General features: G+C 40.6%; 1 protein-coding gene across 2 annotated transcripts in view; it reads right to left on the reverse strand.

Moving 5' to 3' along the window:
* Positions 1-19,007, reverse strand: part of nup58 (nucleoporin 58) — a 60,189-nt gene that overhangs the window by 30,252 nt on the left and 10,930 nt on the right. For both annotated transcript variants that reach the window (XM_072577332.1, XM_072577331.1), the window contains exons 3-7: positions 15,844-15,882; positions 15,523-15,666; positions 12,833-12,967; positions 6,457-6,567; positions 3,320-3,350 (exon numbers count right to left, since the gene is read on the reverse strand). In XM_072577332.1, the coding sequence (XP_072433433.1) occupies positions 3,320-3,350; positions 6,457-6,567; positions 12,833-12,967; positions 15,523-15,666; positions 15,844-15,882 (460 nt within the window). The remainder of the gene's footprint in view (positions 1-3,319; positions 3,351-6,456; positions 6,568-12,832; positions 12,968-15,522; positions 15,667-15,843; positions 15,883-19,007) is intronic.

Consider the following 19,007-nt stretch of genomic DNA (forward strand, 5'->3'; position numbering starts at 1 on the left):
CTGTGGTAAGGCAGAGAAGTGATTGCTGGGCCTCTTGCTGAGATATTTCTATCATCGATAGTCACAGGTGTGGTGCCAGAAGACTGGAGGTTGGCTAATGTAGTGCCACTGTTTAAGAAGGGCAGTAAAGACAAGCCAGGGAACTATAGACCAGTGAGCCTGACCTTGGTGTTGGGCAAGTTGTTGGAGGGGATCCTGAGGGACAGGATGTACATGTATTCGGAAAGGCAAGGACTGATTAGGGATAGTCAACATGGCTTTGTGCACAGGAAATCATGTCTCACAAACTTGATTTGAGTTTTTTGAAGAAGGAACAAAGAGGATTGATGAGGGCAGAGCAGTAAAGGTGATCTATATGAAGGCATTCGACAAGGTTCCCCATGGAAGACTGATTAGCAAGGTTTGGTCTCATGGAATACAGGGAGAACTAGCCATTTGGATACAGAACTGGCTCAAAAGGTAGAAGACAGAGGATGATGTTGGAGGGTTGTTTTTCAGACTGGAGGCCTGTGACCAGTGGACTGCCACAATGATCGGTGCTGGGCCCTCTACTTTTTGTCATTTATATAAATGATTTGGATGAGAGCATAAGAGGTACAGTTAGTAAGTTTGCAGATGACACCAAAATTGGAGGTGTAGTGGACAGCGAAAAGGGTTACCTCAGATTACAACAGGATCTGGACCAGCTGGGTCAATGGGCTGAGAAGTGGCAGATGGAGTTTAATTCAGGTAAATGTGAAGTGATGCATTTTGGGAAAGCAAATCTTAGCAGGACTTATACACTTCATGGTAAAGTGCTCAGGAGTGTTGCTGAACAAAGAGACCTTGGAGTGCAGGTGCAAAGCTCCTTGAAAGTGGACTCACAGGTAGATAGGATAGTGAAGGCGGCGTTTGGTATGCTTTCCTTTATTGGTCAGAGTACGGAGTACAGGAGTTGGGAGGTCACATTGCGGCTGTACAGGACATTGGTTAGGCCACTGTTGGAATATTGTGTGCAATTCTGGTCTCCTTTCTATCGGAAAGATGTTGTGAAACTTGAAAGGGTTCAGAAAAGATCTACAAGGATGTTGCCAGGGTTGGAGGATTTGAGCTATAGGGAGAGGCTGAACAGGCTGGGGCTGTTTTCCCTGGAGCGTCAGAGGCTGAGGGGTGACCTTATAGAGGTTTACCAAATTATGAGGGGCATGGATAGGATAAATAGGCAAAGTCTTTTCCCTTGGGGTCGGGGAGTCCAGAACTGGAGGCCATAGATTTAGGGTGAGAGGGGAAAGATATAAAAAGACCTAAGGGGCAACTTTTTCATGCAGAGGGTGGTGCGTGTATGGAATGAAGTGGTGGAGGTTGGTACAATTGCAACATTCAAGAGGCATTTGGATGGGTATATGAATAGGAAGGGTTTGGAGGGATATGGGCCGGGTGCTGGCAGGTGGGACTACATTGGGTTAGGATATCTGGTCGGCATGGACGGGTTGGACACAAGGGTCTGTTTCCATGCTGTACATCTCTATACTTTAGTGCTCAATAAGGAATTCCAAGATTTGGGGAGGTAATCATATATGATCAATCAATGAAAAAGTAAACCAGAAGCTTTGACAGAGTACCTGCTGAAATTTAAATTCAATTACGGGATCAGTTATATAAAGTTGGTATGAAAACAGATTATCGCCGATATTGAAAAGACAATTCAATAAATAACTTCACTTGTCCTCTTTCGGGAAGGAAATCTGTCACCTTTGCCTGGTTTGGTCTGTATGTGGGTTCCAGACTCTCAGCTGCCCTTTGAAATGCAAGCCAATGCAAAACCAGGTAGAGGTATGAGTGGCAACAGGTAAAAGGGATTCACAGTAATTTAGACAAGATGAACGAGGGGGTAATTGCATGGCAGATGCAGTATAACGTAGATAATGTGACATTGCCCACTTTGGTAGGAAAAATTAAATGGCAGAGTACTATTTAAAGTTATAGACTGGGGAAATGTTCATGTACAAAAAGGGACCTTGGTGTCCTTTTACACTAGTCACTGAAAGGAAGTGTGCAGGTGCAGCAACTAACTTGAGGAAGACAACGATTCGTTGGCCTCCATTGCAAGAGTACTGCAGCCGTGTGGCTGAAACCATATCCACATTCATGCCTTTTCCCCTACTGATCAAGAATCTACCTATCTCAGCCTTAAACATACACAAGGGCTTTGTCCGTACAGCTATTTGTGAGAAGGAGTTCCAAAGAATCTCAATCGTCTGATAGAAGAAATTCCTCCTCATCGGTCTTAAATTAGTGCCTCTTTATTCTGAAAATATGCCTCTCTCAGGAGGGAAAACATCCTCTCACAGTGTTTATTCTGTGAAGCTGCTTAAGAAACTTTGATGAAATCACCTCGCATTCTTCTAAACTCAAGTGGAATCTCAATCATAGAATCTCTAGGGCAGAGAGGTCATTCAACCCATCAAGTATGCACCAATCCTCCACCATCCTACACTCCCACACTATCCCTGGAACCCCAAATTTCCCATGGCCAATCCACCTCACCTTCACATCTTTGGACTGTAAGAGGAAACTGGAGCACCCGGAGGAAATCCACACAGACGTGGGGAGAATGTCTGTGTGAAGTCTACACAGTCATCCAAAGCTGGAATCGAACCTAGGTCCCTGGTATTGAGAGTCTTCAGTGCTAACCACACAACAGTTGTGCTTTGTACAACAGCCACCCCCAACCAAATCAGAATGTGTGAATAAGAATTTCTTTTTTAAATCGTCATTGTGGCATCACTGGCTAGGCCATCTTCATGCCAGAATAGTTGAGAATCAACCACATTGCTAGGGACCTGGAGTCATATGTAAGACAGACCAATTAAGATTTCCTTTCCTAAAATGGACTTTAATGGACCAGAGTTTGTTGTTAAAAAAAAGACAGACAATCAGCAGTGGTTATCAATGATAGAAACATAAATTAATCCTCAGTTAATACCCACTCCATGCATACAATGAATAAATGTGGAATCAGAAACACTTCTTGGAGTCAAATAGAACAATGGAGTGTGATGGATATTCACTGTTCTGTTCAATGAGTGAAGTTGTAAAGATGTAAGAAAACTGGGATTGTCAGGATGAAGTAGTTTTAACACTGAACTTTGGTACAGTGTGGATGTGATACACAAGATCTGCAGGAAGTAGTACTGTAACTCACAAAATAATTCAATAGCAAATAAACAGGTGGAATGAGCAGTGGTTGATTAACATTTGTGGCAGAAGTTATCCCTTCACAAGCTGCCTAAGATTTCTTTTAAAAATTATACATATGTTTAGATACAAATATACTTACTCAGGCCTAACTCCAGTTGAACCTTTATCATCTGTAATGGATAAATATACACCCTATTAATGCATCTAATTGCACTTTTTAAAAAAAAGGAACATGACATACAACATAACAGAACATTAACAAAAGAACAAATGTCAAGGAGAATGGAACAGGCCCATTTCCCCTTCAAAGGGATCGAAAACATCCAAGCAATTACTAGGGGAGCAGAATCAATGGAATGCAAATTTGGTAGTTGGCTGTTACTTGTGCTAGATTGAAGTTAGCCTGCAGAGATCACACAATCTTCTTTTTTCTTATATTTACCCAATTGCAACCCAGGATGCTTCAATTCTTATCTTAAGTACCCCTCATTTAACCATCTGCAAAATTTTACCATTTTTGTACACCCTCCAATCAGCTATATCAAAACAGCATTTTTAAAAAATATCCCATGCAGTATTTATCCCCCATCATGCTTTTACATTGATGAGCATCTCTTTAAAATTTCAGTTAACAGCACAGACAGAGAGATTTAAAACATTTAATTCCTGCTTAACTGCCCACCCTCAAACCCAATTTAAAATACAATTTTTTCATTGAAATTTATAGATTTTGGATGTAGGTTTGCTCGTTGAGCTGAAAGGTTCATTTCCAGACGTTTCATTATCTTACTAGGTATCATCTTCAGTGGACCTCAGGTGAAGCAATGCTGAAAACTCCTGCTTTTTATTTATAAATATTTCAGCATTGCTTCGCCTGAGGTCCACTGAAGATGATACCTAGTAAGATAATGAAACGTCTGGAAATGAACTTTTCAGCTCAGCGAGCAATCCTACATCCAAAACCTCAACCTGAGCTACAAATCTTCTCAAAACTCGCTATTTATACATTTATATGCATATTTTACAGGAGACATTCATCAAATAAAATCAAGGATACTGTGTTAAAATGGTGGGGCCAAAGCAACTTGGCTCCTTCAAAATTCAAACTTGTGCTTCTGCCCACATATTTGATGTCTTCCTGTGTGATTTAACTTTGTCAAGATTGATGACAGTCAATTTTCCACTTTTGTTGCAACAACCAAAGATCTAATACATTTCCAAAATCAAAGCGGTAAACTCAAATATGGTCTGCTCCTTCTAGTTCATGAGGTTGGCTCAATCTAAAGCTGATCAGATTTTTTTATCGTTCTTATTTACTCTCCACAAAATAGACAAAATATGCAATTCAAGGAGGAAGAGAAACACAAATGACAAGAAAAGGGAGACAACTACAAAAGGATGGCAAGATCAGAAAAGATCTGAAAGAAAAGAAAGAAGGGAAGAGAAAGAGGTATATATACAAAGTCTTGACAAACTGTGGATTAAATGGCTGTGTTCTAAACCTTAGTGATTGGCAAAAAAAGCATTAGGGAAGGGACTAGACTATCTTATAGTTTAGACATCCCACTAGTTGTACCCATTGTTAGATAGATTCCTTGTCAGACTGTGGTTTTCTTTCGAACTTACAAGTTGATTTAAAATTTTGCACACCTATATTCCATCCAGGGTCACTCGAGCATGTAAAGAAACAAAATTTAAAAAGATACAGATGTCTGACTGAATTGACTTCTGACTCTAGAAAAATAACTTTCATAAACAGGGGTCAACTTACATGTGCAGTATAAAAGTGAACTGCTGATACAAGTGTCAGTGGCCAACATTTTGAAGGCCTCCAACCTCCAACGTAGAGGGGCCTTGTCTTTGCCTCCTCCATATCTTAACAACATACTTCACATCTGCTGGATTCCTTGTGCGAGTTAGACCAAGAGATGCAGGAGCAAAAGTAGACTATTTGGTCTATCAAGTCAGTTCCAACATTGAGATCATGGCTGATCTGACAATCCTCAATTCCACTTCTCTGCCTTTCCCCCACAGCCCTTACTGATTAAAAATCAGTCTGTTTCAGTGTTGAACATATTCAACAACCCTGCCTCTACAGCAAAGAATTTCAAGTATTCATTCCCCTCAGAAGAAATTTCTCCTTATCTCTAACATAACCAGGCAAACCATCACTGATACTATGCCCTCTGGTTCTAGATTTTCCCATAAGTGGGGAAAAACAACCACTCAGCACCTAACCTGGATTTTGTCAGTTTCTTTTTAGTTGCCTTTCTTCTAAATTCAGTGAGCACAAGCCCAACGTACTCAAACTCTCCTCATAACGCAATCTGTCCATGCCTGTACTTAACCTAGTGAACATTCTCTGGACTGCCCCCAATACATTTTTTCCCTTAGATACAGAGATCAAGACTGTTCACAGTATTCTAAGTCTGGTTTAAGTAGTGCCTTGCTTACATTTAGTAAGGCCCCTGCCTGCTGTCACACTCCATTCCCTTCAAAATAAAAGGGCAACATTGCATTTGTCTTCCCTTTTATGCTCTGAAGTTAGATGCTTTTTTTTATGATTTATGCACAAAGATTCTCAAATCCCTGTGCTGCAGCTTTCTGCAGTCTCTCTCAATTTGAATAACATTCAGCTGTTCTATTCTTCCTACTAAAGTGCAAAAACACATATTTGCCCCACATTATACTCCACCTACCAAGTTTTTGCCCAGTTTTAAGTTACTAGTAAGTAAACATGCATTTATGGGGTGAAAGAGGCATGCCATGGCAAAGAAGAGAGGATTTTAAAAAAAATATATGTTTGGAGTTGAAAGAATTGAATCATTGTGGATTCAGGGTGGACCTATATAAATCGCAGATTATGGTACTTTAACCAAACTAATTGATCTTAAAAGTTTACAACTATGCAAACCCACTATAAGACACAAAGAAGTTCAATATGGGGAGCTTCATTGTTTGATGTTGCAAGTTCATGAGACAGGGATAAAGACAACAAGAACAAAGAAAGCAAGAAACTTCTATTTAATGACAAAACAAACAGGTCTTCATATTTCATGGTGTTACATTCAATTTCTTTTGTTCAAAATCAACTTAACAGTAACTTACAATCTTAACCTATAGTGGAATCAAAGTGCTATAAAGGATTCCTCCATTCAATAGTCAAGTCTCCTCCATTTAAATGTTTTAAGCCCAGTAGATACAATTACTTAACATTGTGAATTTAGCTGCTGTATAATTAAAAAGATATGAAGATGATCCTTAGTTACTACTCACTCTTCTTATCAGACGACCCACTGAAATCTATTCCACCAAGACCTTCACTGGCTGTAGTTGTTGGGGCAGCTGTAGATACCCCAAGATTCAACCCCAGTGATTGACCAAGTCCTAAAATTGAAAAAAAAAAGTTAAAACCTTGTGGCTGTTCAATTTAGTTATCAAAGCTTCAGAAGACTTTTAATTATATCCAAAAACACGGGATGAAAACATGCTACCTGAATATGATCAGTGTGCTTCTCATTATTCCAACAATCCAATTTACCTACTAGATGATCATGAGGAGGAAATAAATCTAATTGCAATATATATTCCTGAAACTGACCATACTCTCACCTCCATCTTCAATATCTCTTTCCCTGGAAAAGGCCTCACACCTCTTTTCTACTTTGGTCATTGCTCTAGTATGCCCCCTATTTTGCGCCATACGTCCAGAAAGCTCAAACCTCAAATGAATATAGCACACTGTTTTATCTTTGCCGAATTTGCTCATTACTCAAGGAACTTGGAAGGTCAGGATAACTCTGAGCTTCTTTGTTTTACTACCATATCTCTACCTGCCCCTATTCCCCCCCTCTTCAAATAAAGTTCAAGCATGGTCTTTGCCATTAAGATTGCAACTGTCTGGTTTGCTGCCTTGGCCACATCCCACATTTCTTGATATCTACTAAACAACAGGTCATCTCACCCCCTTGAAGCTCTGAACTCTTACTCTTCACTGGTTTACCCATTTCCTCATATCTTCTTCAAGCTCATCCATTAACTCTATCTCCTCCTCCTTTGATCCTGTTTCACAAGGGACACCAACTCTCTGGTATCTCAACAAATCACCCATCTCCATAATAATTCTGAACAAATATGTTCTGAAGATGATCATGCGGTTAAACCTATCCCTAACTAAGCATACGGTCAGTAAAGCCAGTAGTGGTAATGAGCATTAGCATGATCCTACCAATAAATTTTGTTCAGTGTCACAATATCCCACACATTCACCATTAAAAGGTATTATACTTTCCACTTTATAAAGGTTTATAGTGCCTTATTATTCCAAAGAGCTGCAAAATGAATGATTTAATTCTGAATTGCAGTCTCCTGATGTTCATTCTGAAGCCAGTTCAAAGTGGAAACTTGATGCAAATCCTATACTTAATAATTGATCTAGTTACAGAATGCAACATTACCAAAGGTCTGAATCCTTCCAATCTAAAATCCAGTCTCCCAGAAATCCCTCTTTATACTCTTTGATCCAAACAAAAACAAATGAGCAATCTTTGCACTGCAAAAAAAAAACGAACAAGAAAACGCAGCAAATTAAATTAGAATTTAGCTTTGGAGACATGATGCATTTCAGCCCTGCAGCACTCATTTGTCAGATTATGGCCTCAAGCAAACCGGCAGACAGTGCATGCTCCCTCTCCAAGGTTATTTGATCACAGGTGCATCAACAAAAGGAGGAAAGGCAGTGGAGTCTAATGGGCCCCACCCTGGGCCACATCCCAGAGTTGCTCCGGCCGCCTTGGTGTGAAGGTCTTGCTTCATAATACTCAGGTATGTCTAATCAACCTACTCAGAAGTTATTACACACCTCTGCAGCATGTAGGCCTTCACTAGAGCTTCCTACCACTGCACCATAGGAACCTTTGTCCACTTCATGTGCTCCTTATATTTTCTAAATCGATCTGTTTAGAAATATCATGACAGACTACTGGAGCAAGTGGGACTTGAATCCAAGATCTCTTGGTTCAGAAGCCGAGACAACCACTGCACAAGATTCCACAATTCTTTTTGTTTAAATTTCAGGTGCAATTCAAATTTGACTGTGTCCCTTGATATACTTTGAATCCATATCACGAGAACATTGCAGCTTAGATCGCTAATCCAGTGAAATTATCACAACACCACTGCCCTCATCCATTTTCTAATCACCTATTTTTCTAATCAGCCTGTTCAGAGTTATCACACATCTCTGGAACACACAGCACTTGAACTCACTACCACTGTGCCACATGAGCCCCAACTTAATGTGCTCAAGGTACCTCAAATCAATGCCTTCCACCGATCTATCGCTAGCCTAATGATCCAATTAACATACTATTAACACTATATTCACGTGAAAATTTCCTGCAGCTTGATGGATCCACAAATAGCAACTGGGAGAATGACTAGTTAAGTCAGTTATTGATGGTATTGGCTGATGGAAAGGTGCAAACCATTAAATCAGGGGAACCATCTGTTTTTCTTTGAATATTGCCACGTGAGTTTTCACAACCACTATGAAAGATATCTCAGTTTAACAGCTCATATGAAAACAGCACATAGTCCAAATTACTAGCAATCCCTCTATAATGCATTTATGTAGCATCCAAGCACTTATATGCAATAGAATTCCCATGGTTCACGGAGTATTATCAAACAAGACACGTTAATCTACATTAGGAGGCACAGAGAAGCAGTGAGGAAATAGCCAGTGATGATGCAACTAAAATGTGACAATGCACAAGATTAGAAGAGAATTGAAGAAGTGCATACATGTCTAAAGGTCTGTCGGGCAGGAAAAAGGGAAGAATTGTGGCCATGGTGGATATTTGAAAATAACAATTAAAAATATTAAAATCGAAGTGCTGTCCATGTAAGAGCCAGTGCAAGTCAGTGACCGCGGGCTTGAAGGTGAAGGTGTGAAATGAGGATACAGGCAGCAGAATTGTGTATTTTCTGATTTCAATTCATGAAAGGTGGAAGAGGAGATATGGCCAGACAATCAATGAATTGATGAGCTAATAACAAAATTGATGTGCGTCACAAAAGGTTAGCTGAAGCAGGACAGAAATGAGTCAAGATGGTGGATAGAATCAGCATTTTGTGTGGTACAGAAATAGTTAAATACAGTAGGAGGCAGATTTCAGACTCGGACAGAAGCCAGGGAGAGGAATACGGGCTTGATATCAGAGCTTGTGGCAGTAACCCTTTTCCTATCAAATGGAAATTTCTGCTCATCGAGGACAGGATATTAGGAACACAGGAACAGGAGTAGGTCATTCAGCCTAGAGTCTGCTCCGCCATTTGGTAGGATCATGGCTGATCTGCGGCCAAATTCCAAATGCCTGCCTTGGGCCCATATCAGTTGATAGCATTGTTTGAAAAAAAATTCTCTCAGATTTAAATTTAACAAGTAAATTAGCATCGCCATTCTTGTTGCTGGAATACAGGATCCCATCGTTGGTATGAGGCAGAAGATGTAGGAACTCTTTTGTGACATTGCGTACTATCTGATCCTGTCTTGTGAGTGTGTTCTGAGAGACTTTGGAAAGGATCAAGTGAAAATACATACAGTCTGGGGATGACATGAGTTTTCAAGATCTTGAGGCATTGTTTTAGTCGGAGAGATGTTGCCTACAATCCACCTACCAAGTCTTAAGCTTCCCATGCCACTGGCCTTCTGACACACCTGCACATGGGTTGATAAGGGCATCCAGGTATTTCTCAGTTTCTCTTGGGGGTATACAGGATATAAGGTCGTCAGGAAGCTTCCAATTGTCAAAGAAATTGGATAGGAAGGTTTTCCTCTTAAAATGTAAAGCAGAAGCCTTTGTCTTTGAAATGTTGATATTGAAGTCCGTATGATCACAATATGATTGGAGCAGTTTTTGATTCCTTCACCTAGGGGTCTGAGAGTCACTCAGAAAAAGACTATGTTGTCTGCAAAGGCCAAAGTTGCACCGTTGACTCTACCTCCCATCTCTTTTGCACACTGGTATTATTGTCAGTCTGTCTCTTTTTGTTTGACCTCCGAGACCTTTTCTGTTTTTTTGGTTGATCCCCACTGTTCATGAGTAGGTCAGTTATGTTTTCCATTAGTCCAATGCCTAGGGCCAGAACGTCCGGGTCATTCCTCACGCCCAAACAATCTTCAGCTTGTTTCAATCGGTCATCTACGTCCCTCTGCTTTGCGTTCAAAGCTGGTGGTCTATGATAAGATCTTTGGTGCGGGCTTGATTCCTCGGAATTATCAAGAATACTCTCTGCCTCAGATTTGTGCGATTTCTCTGCTACATTTGCATTATACGGGATTTGAACCTCTGCTGGGGTGTTAGCAAGGTTTCTGCTTTTATCAGAGATTTGCTTTGGTGTTTTGGTTTTGAGGATGCTAGCGATCTCCTTAATAATGAAACTGCATCTTGCAAATCTCTTGTCTAGTTGCCTCAGGGGTGATACTTTTTCTGGTAACTGTACTTTATCACTTCTTCCCGGTTTACCTCTGACCTTGAGTGCTGCTTTGGCTCAGTGAACAAATCTACATTCATTTTGTCAGAATGTTGATTATTTGGCGTACTTTGGTCAGATGGATCTTAAATAGGCTCACAGTCACATTTAGTGCAGAACAACTGACCGAAAGGACAATGGATCACAACCTCTCGGACAGATGTTTTGCCTTATACCAGTTCGTATTCATCTCAGATGTTATGCTATCGGTCTCAATTTCGTCCTCGTTTGACGAGTTCTCCGCTCCCAGTTTCAATATCTGATCATTCTTGAATAGTAATGCTTATACTGTCCGGTGGGCCGCCCACATGAGCTCTTCAACATTATCGGTCACATCCACTACTGGGCTGACAGGTTCTTTGGGTGGAACAATCAAACTCAGATCCAAGTATGGCCAAGAGGTATTGTCTCAAGATCATTCTCTCAGTTTCAGTTCAGACTGATCTTGTTGCTGGCTCTAGACAACAGGCATATTTGCAACTTAATTTAACACAGCTCGCAATTGTGGACAAGGCTGCGGGAAGGTTATTTCTCCATGATGCTTCCCAAGCAGACTGCTCCATCGAATATGGAAAACTCATGCTTGTTTCTGCGGGTGATACTGGACTGTCAGGATGTTGTGAAATTTGAAAGAGTTCAGAAAAGATTTACAAGGATGTTGCCAGGGTTGGAGGATTTGAACTATAGGGAGAGGTTGAATAAGCTGGGGCCGTTTTCCATGGAGCGACGAAGGCTGAGGGGTGACCTCAGAGGTTTATAAAATGAGGGGCATGGATAAGGTAAATAGACAGACAGTTTGTTCCCTGGGGTGGGGTTTTTCCAGAATTAGAAGGCATAGGTTTAGAGTGAGGGGGGGGGAAAGACATAAAAGGGACCTAAGGGGCAATTTTTTTTTTAAACGCAGAGTGTGGGGCGTGTATGAAAAGGTGCTGCCAAAGGAAGTAGTGGAGGCTGGTACAATTGCAATTATTTAAAAGGCATCTGGATGGGTATATGAATATGAAGGGTTTAGAGGGACATGGGCCAAGTGCTGGCAAATGGGACTAGATTGGGTTGGGATATCTGGTCAGCAAGGACAAGTTGGACTGAAAGGTCTGTTTCAGTGTTATACATCCCTATGACTGCTATTTAAAAGGAACAGGGTTCATCGATCCATGTAGCTGGACTGAGAATTGGACCAGCAGCCTAAGAAATCAGAGAAAACAAAGGGGTAATCAGCAGCAATTTTGAGTGATGCCATTGAGGGATAGCATGTAAGAAAATAAAACAGGATGGAGGAAGGCAACTAAAAAAAAAAAGGTCCTTGGGGGTGACTCCAGAGGTAACTGTGTCATAACAAGATGTTAAGCTTTTGCTCATGGTTCTCAGCCTATAGCTTATAGAATGGAATGGAACCAGTGAAGGTCACCTAGCTGGTTGACAATATCAAAAGCTTCAGATCTGCCAAGGATGAGGGTAGACAATTTATGTTAACCACAGTCACATAGGATGTTGTCATTTACATAATTTCCATTTTAACACTGGCTGAGATGGAAGCCTAAAGATCACAGACGACTTCAATACCCTATAATTGCTCAAGACCGGCAGAAGCACTTCTTCCAACAAACGTGTATGGAATGAGCTGCCAGAGGAAATGGTGGAGGCTCGTACAATTGCAACATTCAAAAGCCATCTGGATGGGTATATGAATAGCAAGGGTTTGGAGGGATATGGGCCGGGTGCTGGCAGGTGGGACTAGATTGGGTTGGGATATCTGGTCGGCATGGACGAGTTGGACCAAAGGGTCTGTTTCAGTGCTGTACATCTCTATGACTATGACACTATAACCACCTGACTGATTTCACTATCACCAAATGAATTTGAAATATGAACAAGCATCTGAGAATTAACAGACAGCATGAAATATTCAACAAAACTGCAGTAATGTTGCTTTAACGATCACATTTTTCAAACAAAGTACTAAAACATGTAAATTAACTTCAAATTCCATTCAATGAAGTGAAAATGGCTGTAGAAGTTTCTAAAAATTCATATTTTCAGCTACAAATCATATTTGATAACAAACATGCATACACTCACATACAAAATCTTGAAAATGATGTAAAAGCATACTGACCTGCAGTGGAAGTGCTTGCACCCTGAAAGAGGCTGCCACTTAAACCAGTCAAAGCCCCTCCCAATGTTAAGCCTGTTGACACTGGTGCAGTGGATGTGGATGCTCCACCCAAATTTAACGCAAATCCTGTAGAGCCTGTGCAGAACCAGTTATTGGTAAATTACATGCAAACATAAAGGAGCAAGAGTAGACCATTGGGCCCTCTAACTGGCTCAGTGACTCAATATAGCCATAGCTGACTGAATTGTGGCCTCAGTATCAGAGGTACACAATGGAATGGAGATGTGAATCAGGTGAGGACAGAACCACATGGTGTCAGGAGAGGGTGCAAACATTGTAATAAGGTATAAGGGAGAGAAGAAATGCCAGAGACACAGAGGAGATAATTGAGCAGCAGTGAGAGATTGGAAGTGACAGAGTGCAAATGGGAGGTCAGGTGTTGTTAAAAAATGCTGGAGTGCAGGTGGTATGGTTGGGAAAAGAGCAACACGGTTGGAGCAAGTTCCATCATCAGAGGGCGCAGGAAGTGATATGAGCATAGTCTGGATAGGAAGTGGGATCAGTGTTTTTGTTTGAGGATTTCTCATACAATTCCTGCTGTTACTCCTTGTTTCATCCCAGAGATTGACTGTGGGAGAAGGATAGGACAAATACCTCGTCAAATTTAGGATACTATAGTCAGTCTTAAAGATATTCTGCGAAGGTACCCGGGAAACTTAACTCTATCCACTGGAAGTTCAAACTTCCAGGGTAAATGCAATGCATGCTTGTGGGTTGACACTTCCTCTGGGTCCCAATGTACTATAGGGAAGATCTTAACATGCCTTTGATTTAGTGAAAATCCCACTAAATTGCAAGATGGTGACTGTTAAAGGAAAAAAAAATGTTTTTTTTCAAAACAGCCTTTCAGGCTCAGGAAAGAAGGGTGTAACAAGAGAAACAGCATAAATAAATTGGAAACTTAAGTGCAATGACCCCTAAAGACCAATAGGCTGTCTTTGTGTTGATCCTCAGCAGGTAAGAGAGGTATTAAATGAATATTTCACATCAGTTTTTCCTTGGATAAAGAAATGAAAGCTAGAGAACTCAGGGAAATGTTTTGAAAACAGTTCACATTACAGAAAAGTAAATGCTGGAGGTCTCAGAAAATAAAGATGGACACATTTCTGGGACCTGATCTAGTGCATCCCATGATGTTGTGGGAAGTTAGGGAGGAAATACTGGGGCCCCTAGCAGAAATCTGTATCATCTACAACCACAGGTGATGTACCAGAGGACTGGAGAGTGGCTAATATTTTGTCTTTATTTTGAGAAAGGCTGTAAAGAAAAGCCTGGGAACGATAGACCTGAGAGTCTGACATTGTTGTGGGTAAATAATTGGTGGTGATTCTGAAAGATAAGATTTACATGCATTTGGAGAGGCAAGGAATTAGGGCTAGTCAGCATGGTTTTGTGCGAGGGAAATTGTGCCTCACAAACTTGATTTGAGTTTTTTGATGAAGTAACCAAAAAGATTAAGAGGGTAGAATAGTAGGTGTTGTTTACATGGACTTTAGTAAAGCCTTTAATAAGGTTCTGCATGTAGACTAACTAGTAAACTTAGATTACATGGACTTGGAGACCTTGTGAACTGGATATCAAGTTGACTTTACAGTAGGAGACAGAGGGTGCTGGTGGAGAGTTGTTTTTCAGACAGAACACCTACCAGCAGTATTGGGCCCACTTTAGTTTTATTATTTATATAAATGATTTGGATGAGAATATAGGAGGCATGCTTAGTTAGTTTGCAGATGACACTAAAATTGCTGGTATAGTTGACAGTGAAGAAGGTTATCTAAGATTACAAAAATAGATCTTGATAAATTGCATCAATGGCTGTGGAGTGGCAGATGGAGTTTAATTTGGAAAGGTGAGGTATTGCATTTCAATTAAACAAACAAGGGCAGGACTTGTACAATTAATGGTAAGGCTTTGAGTAGTGTTGTAGAAGAGAGAGAACTAGGGATTCAGGTACATAATTGCTTGAAATTTGCAGAGATAGACAAGATGGTTGAGAAAGCATTAAGCATGCTTGCCTTCATTGCTCAGACCTTGGAGTATAGGTGTTGGGGTTGTACAAGACAGTACTCTTCTGGAGTACTGTGAGCAGTTCTGGACTCCCTGTTATAGGAAGGATATTATTAAACTCGAGAGTGTTTAGAAAAGATTGACCAGGAATTTGTTTGGAATGCAGGGTTTGAGTTATAAGAATAGGCTGGGACTTTTTTCACTGGAGTTGATAAGCTCATGAGAGGCATACATAAGGTGAATAGCAAAGGCCTTTTCTTGGGCCGGGGGGGGGGGGGGGGGGGGGGGGGGTGGTGGGTGGCATCAAAACTAGGTGGCATATCTTTAAAAAAAGTGAGAGAAAGAAACTTTTTTTTAAAAAAAAGACATTAAAGACAATATTTTTACACAGAATGGTTAGTGTGTGGAATGAACTGCCAGAGGAAGTGGTGGATGCAGGTACAGTTACAACATTTAAAAGACAATAGGATAAGCATATGATTAGAACAATCTTGGAGGAACATGGGCCAAACACAGGCAGGTGAGACTAGTTTAGTTTGAGAACATGGTGAGCATTATCTAGTTGGACTGAAGAGTCATGCGAGATGACTCTATGACCAGGAAGCATGAAAACCAAAGCTTACTTGTTGTAGATGTTGGCAGTGCAGATGAAAGGCACAATCCTCCAGTGGTAGAAGGTGCAATAGGCATCGCAAAAGGTGTTGCTGAACCTGCTGGTTTGTTGAATCCTAAACTAAAACCAGCTAATGCTGTGGTTGCAGGAGTTCCTAAAAAAAGAATTGAGTCAAGACCAAATTCAAATATAACAAATAATGTTACAATGCAACAAATTATTAGGATGACCAGATTACAAACTAAACCATGTTTAAAAGAATAGGAAGATGTTTACTAAAATAATTTGTTAACCAACTTAACACTTCATTACTTGATCAAAAAAAACTTACCCAAAGTTAGCCCTGTTGTTGCTGCCGTTGTTGTCGTCCCTGCAATTTAAAAAAAAGGCCACAATATAAATGGCAAAGTTTTGATTCTCCATAATCATAATACACGAAAGTCAACACACTGTCAACCAGACAGAACAGAATTCAAACACAAACCTGGAATGGAACATGAGGTCCTTCAATTTCTATTGCTCTGTAATTATTTTAAGTCCGAATTATTCAGTTATGCTTTTCTTTCAACAAGTTGAAAACAAGGTGGAAACAAATATTTGTTCAAGATATTGATTTTACTTCAGCAAAATAAGTGTTCAGATTTAGTTATCTCCATTATAGTAGTCATGATTTGGAGGTGCCGGTGTTGGCCTGGGGGGTACATGTCAGCAGTCCAGGACCTTCAGGTGACCATCCTCCAAGGCTGACTTCAGGATAGACAACAATGCAAAGTGGCTGAGCAGAGGCTGATAGCCAAGTTCAATACCCATGGGAATGGCCTCAACCAGGACGTTGGGTTCATATCACACTACAGGTGACCCCACTGTATGCACACACCCACTTCTACAGACCCATACACTCACGCAGACCCTCTCACACATACATTGCCACTCTCAACCTGTCACACTTATACCCCTTTGCACTCACACACACTCAGACACACACACGTCTCTGCCACCCTCCCCACCCAAATTTGTGGGGTGAATTTGTACTTTCAGAATTACATTTTATTTTGCTCAAAAACTGCATGAATCCATGTAATATTCTGTAAATCCTTTTTTAAAAAAAAGATTAGAACCAGTCTGAACATTGGGGCACAGAGAGCCTCACACAGGGCACCTCGCACCTTCAATACATTATCTGGGCCAACATGGCACCTATTGTTCAAGTTCACTTGAGAATGTAACTCTAAGAAAGTTTCAGAATTTACATATGAAAGAACTGAAACCAATGTGCCCATTCTAAAAGATGAGAGATTTAACAAACAGCCCAGGTCTTTTTCAATATATAATTTCAGTTGCATCACACTGTAAACCTTTGCTATAAATTCTGTGTCTTACAATATACTCCACAACACCTGATGAAGGAGCAGTGCTCTGAAAGCTAGTGCCTCCAAATAAACCTGTTGGACCATAAACTGGTGTGTGATTTTTAACTCCATTATAGTAATAACACTTAAGTTATGGGAATGGTAAAATGTAAAATCATTTGGAAAAAAAGATTTAGTTATTATGCAAATTCTAAAAATTGTGGTTGCAATACTGAAGGAAAAAAAGTTACAGGCTTATGTAGCTTTTCAGAAATCCACAGCAACTTGGGGCCATACATCTAGGATTAGCATTAAAACATAATGGGGCAGTCGGATGAACTTGTCGTCAAGTGGACAGAGCTACCATAATACAAAATGCATTACAAGGACTCGTAATTGAAGCCAGGTCAAATCAAATATTTCAGAGAATCAAAGAAGAAGAAGACCGAATGTGTGGACTACAAAGAGAATTCAATGGATATTTGCAATTTGGACAAAAAAAAAGGTGCTTCATCTATTCATGTACAAACATGATGAATGGTCAGAGCTTGGGAAGCGCTGAGGATCAGGAGCCTTGATGTGCACACACTCTCATCCCTGAAGGTACTGGGTCAGGTAGATAAAGTGGTTAAAGCAACATATGGGTTACTTGCCTTAAATAGCTCAGGTAAAGAGTTCAAGAGCAGGGAGGTGATGCTGGAAGCATCTAAAATGTTGGTTAGGCCACAGCTAGGATATTGTAGGCAGCCCTGGAATCCACATAAAAAGGCGGGTTGGGACTGCACTGGAGGGGGTGTAGAAGTTTACCAAGATACTGCCAGAGTTTTAGAGTTTTAGTAATGAAGAGAGATTGAATACAGTAGAGTTATTTTCCTTGGAAGAGAAGACTGAGGAGGCACATAATTGAGATATGTAAAATTATGAAATGCATAGTCAGGCACGAACTCTTCCCCTTGGAAGAGGGATCAATGGACAGGGGGCATAGAATTAAGAGGCAGGAGGTTTAGAGGGAATATGGAATCCACTGCCAGCAAAGATGGTAGAGATAGAAACCTTCATAGCACTTAAAAAGTATTCAAAAGGTAATATAAATGGTATGATTTGTCCACCCCAGTCCAGCACCCCCATATCATATTTAGATGTATGCCTTAGCATCACAAATATACATGGCTATGGGCCAAGTGCTAGAAAATGGAATTGGAATGGTCAGATATTTGTTTTTGACGCAGAACTGATGGGCCGAAGGGCCTTTTTCTGTCCTGTAGACCTCTGACTCAGGTCAAACAAAGCCTTGCTTCCCTCTTCCCAATCTCCTGTATTTGCTTGGATAATACTAATTTGCACACTAGCGCTTCAGCAATGTCGTACTGATTCTCTACCGTTATGCTAGACTGTTTCCAACTATTTTCCTATGACCACCATCCGGTCCTCTTTGTCCTCCTCTTTTACCCCCTTCTGCCTCCACAGTTGGAAAGTCAGCCCTCTACTACTTCCAACATAATCATAAACTGACTGTACCCTCTTTTCAGCATTTTGAAATTGTTCCCAGCCATGACAGCCTGCTACATTTCACCAGCATGCTTTCTCCTCTGTAGCCATATTCCCTGAACTTCAGAAAATATAGATCGGCATTTTTACTCCTTCCCATACAACTATTGATTCCAAACACCTGTTCTCAGTGAAAAAGTGGGAACTAAAAAGCTTAGATGAAAAGTTATCTACCTGAAGCATTAACCCTACATTGTCTCCAGCCAGAAGCTGCCAGAGTTGTTGAATGTTTTGGTACTTAGTTTTTTTTGTTTAGAATTCCAGAATCTGCAGTACTTTTGCAGGAGAAGGAGGAGGATTTGCAGACAGTCATCAGCAGCTAAATGCGAGAGTGGGAGGTAGGGCAGGCTGAGTAAAACAGCATGAGGAGGAGAATAAAAGACAAAGGGTCACAACATAGCAAAGTTACAAGTTGATTGGTTGTTGAGCAGCTGCTATTCGGAGCTATGTTTCAACTCCAGTAATTTTGAAAAAGAAGTTTCTAAGTTAGCATAGTGAAGGAAAAAAAATGGTATCATAAAGTTTCAGATGATCGTGGAAAATGATATTGGTCAATTCAGAGCAAGAATAATAAAGAGAATGGCCTTCCATGAAGCGA

The sequence above is a fragment of the Chiloscyllium punctatum genome, chromosome 9 (assembly GCF_047496795.1).
Source record: "Chiloscyllium punctatum isolate Juve2018m chromosome 9, sChiPun1.3, whole genome shotgun sequence".
NCBI lineage: Eukaryota > Metazoa > Chordata > Chondrichthyes > Orectolobiformes > Hemiscylliidae > Chiloscyllium > Chiloscyllium punctatum.